Consider the following 2413-nt stretch of genomic DNA (forward strand, 5'->3'; position numbering starts at 1 on the left):
TTTATTATTTTATTTTATTTTACTTTTTTTTTTTTTTTTCTTTTTTTTATTCATCGTGAATTTAACGATTTATAATTAATTAATTAATTATTGGTAGAAACGTAGGGTACATAAATACATAATCATAATAAATAATAATGATTTTTGTTTCTTTTTTTTTTTTTTTTGTAATTATTATTATTATTATTATTACTATTGGTCAAAATTATTAGTCGATGCCGGAAAAAAAAAAATCACGCATAAATCGTACTTTTTTCCTTTCTTTCCTTATTTTTTCCTTCATTTTTTTTTTTTTTTTTTTTAAATTTACATTTATATTTCTAGCCATGCGTGCATATTTTATATAACGTGTGAACGTATGTTAAAAAAAAAAAAAAGCACTCGTGCACTCTTTTATTTACGACTGCAAATCGAATTATTCGCTTTTAAACAATAAAAAATAATAATAATAATAATAATAATAGAATAAAGCAATGCAAGGAAGAAAAAGATGAAGAAAAAAAAAAAAAAAAAATTGAAATTTTTTTTTATGTCGAAGAATTTCTTATTGAAATCATAATCATACACGATATGTTTTAAGTCTCAATTTTACTAGAGTGTAACTTTTTAAGTTTAAAATAAAAATCATTTAAATCAGATCTGTTTATTTGTTTTTATTTTTTTTAAAAAGAAAATTTCCATGAAAACCTTTCAATCGCATGATTGCCTGATATTGAAAATGAATTTTTTCTTACTTTTTTTTTTCTTTTTTGGAGTAAACTATAAATAGTACTGCTAAATGATTATTAATTATTATTTCAAAACGTGCGTGTGTTCAATCAATAAACCCCTTAATTTTTATGATTGTCTGATATTACGATGGAATATAAAAAACCATGGGAAATTAATTTTGATATATTACGCGTATGGGTTTTTATGCAAGTAGTAGGCAATGATAAATGATGAAAAAAGGTTAAAAATGAAAAAAATATATGATTTTTAATTACCTTTCTTTTTCTCCTAGCTGCCTTTTTGGGTGGTTCGTTTTTAAACAATTCAAATTCAGGTACTTCTCCATCTTCAATAAACCTATTTATTATTTCTCTTAATCTTGGTTCTTCATCACAGTTAGTGAATGGTACGCTTTCTAATATAAAATCCATATCACCTTTTCCATTTAAATAAGCCTTTTTAAGATCCATCGCTTCTTCGTTAGAATTTTTGTATTTTTTTTCATAGTCGTTAATATCTTTTTCCGATATCGGTTTAAATACTGCTTTCCAATAGCTCATCCAATCGAAATCTTCAAATACATGATCTTCTTCATCGATGCAACCTGTTTCATCATAGATTGATCTTTTTTCTTTGCAACTAAGAATAGAATGAATTTTTCCTAAAACTTTAAATTTTTCTGTCGCCTCTTCTTTTTCTGATTCGGGCACTCTATCCGGATGTACTTTAAGTGATAATTTATGATAAGCTTTTTTCACTGTAAATAATAAAAAATGTTATTCAAATCACATACAATTAATAATAAAGTTTAAAATTTATTACATTAAAAAAAAAAAACCATTTATGTATGATTTTAAAAAGAATTATTAGATTTTTGATAATAAATAAATAAAAATTAACCTTTTTTAGTTTCATTAATGTTTTAATTTCATTTTATTAATAAATATTCAAAGCAGATTAATTAATTATAAATTATAAAAGAATGATTAATTATTAAAAATTCTATTTTAATACATAAAATTATTAAATATATACTATTTATGACAAAATTTTTAAAATAAAAAAAAAAAACTTCAAAAATAATAATTTGTGAAAAGTTATTGACAGATTATGGACTCAACAATAATAATAAAAAAAATTTAATAAATTTTTGCTTAATGCAATTATGAAATGTTATTATCATTTAAATGTTTTATAATAAAATTTGTCATATTAAAACAATATTCCACTTACAGTGGTACAAATATACAAAGAAGCATTTTTAATTATAACAAAATAAAAAAATCATATACATAATAAAATACCTGATTGTCAAAATACCTTGTTTTTCAGATGCTTTTTTTGTAATTCCTAAAGCAGCATAAATATCAGATTCTCCAAAATATTTTTTACATAAAGCAATTAGACTTGTCATTTTTCAAACTTTTATTATAAAATTTGGAGGGAGACGGTTTTATGAAGCCATAAGAACAAGTTATGTAATTTTTAGGGCCCCGAAATAATTCAAACTTAATATTGTTTTTATTTATATTTAAGCCACCCTTGAATTCAAAAAAAAAAAAAAAAAAAAACAATTTGGTCAATAATTAAAAAAATAAAGTCATTTATTTTATATTGTAATTTTATTTAATTTCAGTGTAATTACAAAAAATGTCAATAGAAATAGAATCAGCCGAGTTAGTAATAAGATAAATTCAAATCC

General features: G+C 21.6%; 1 protein-coding gene across 1 annotated transcript in view; it reads right to left on the bottom strand.

Moving 5' to 3' along the window:
* Phum_PHUM267140 (uncharacterized protein) overlaps window positions 1–2125 on the bottom strand; it is a gene marked incomplete at both ends in the record, with an annotated part of 2815 nt that extends 690 nt beyond the window's left edge. The window contains 2 exons of the mRNA XM_002426613.1: window positions 987–1468; window positions 2032–2125. Of these exons, the coding sequence (XP_002426658.1) occupies window positions 987–1468; window positions 2032–2125 (576 nt within the window). The remainder of the gene's footprint in view (window positions 1–986; window positions 1469–2031) is intronic.
* Between the last annotated feature and the right edge of the window lie 288 nt (window positions 2126–2413).

The sequence above is a fragment of the Pediculus humanus genome, genomic scaffold, assembly GCF_000006295.1.
Source record: "Pediculus humanus corporis 1103172107642 genomic scaffold, whole genome shotgun sequence".
In the NCBI taxonomy this organism is placed as follows: Eukaryota; Metazoa; Arthropoda; class Insecta; order Psocodea; family Pediculidae; genus Pediculus; species Pediculus humanus.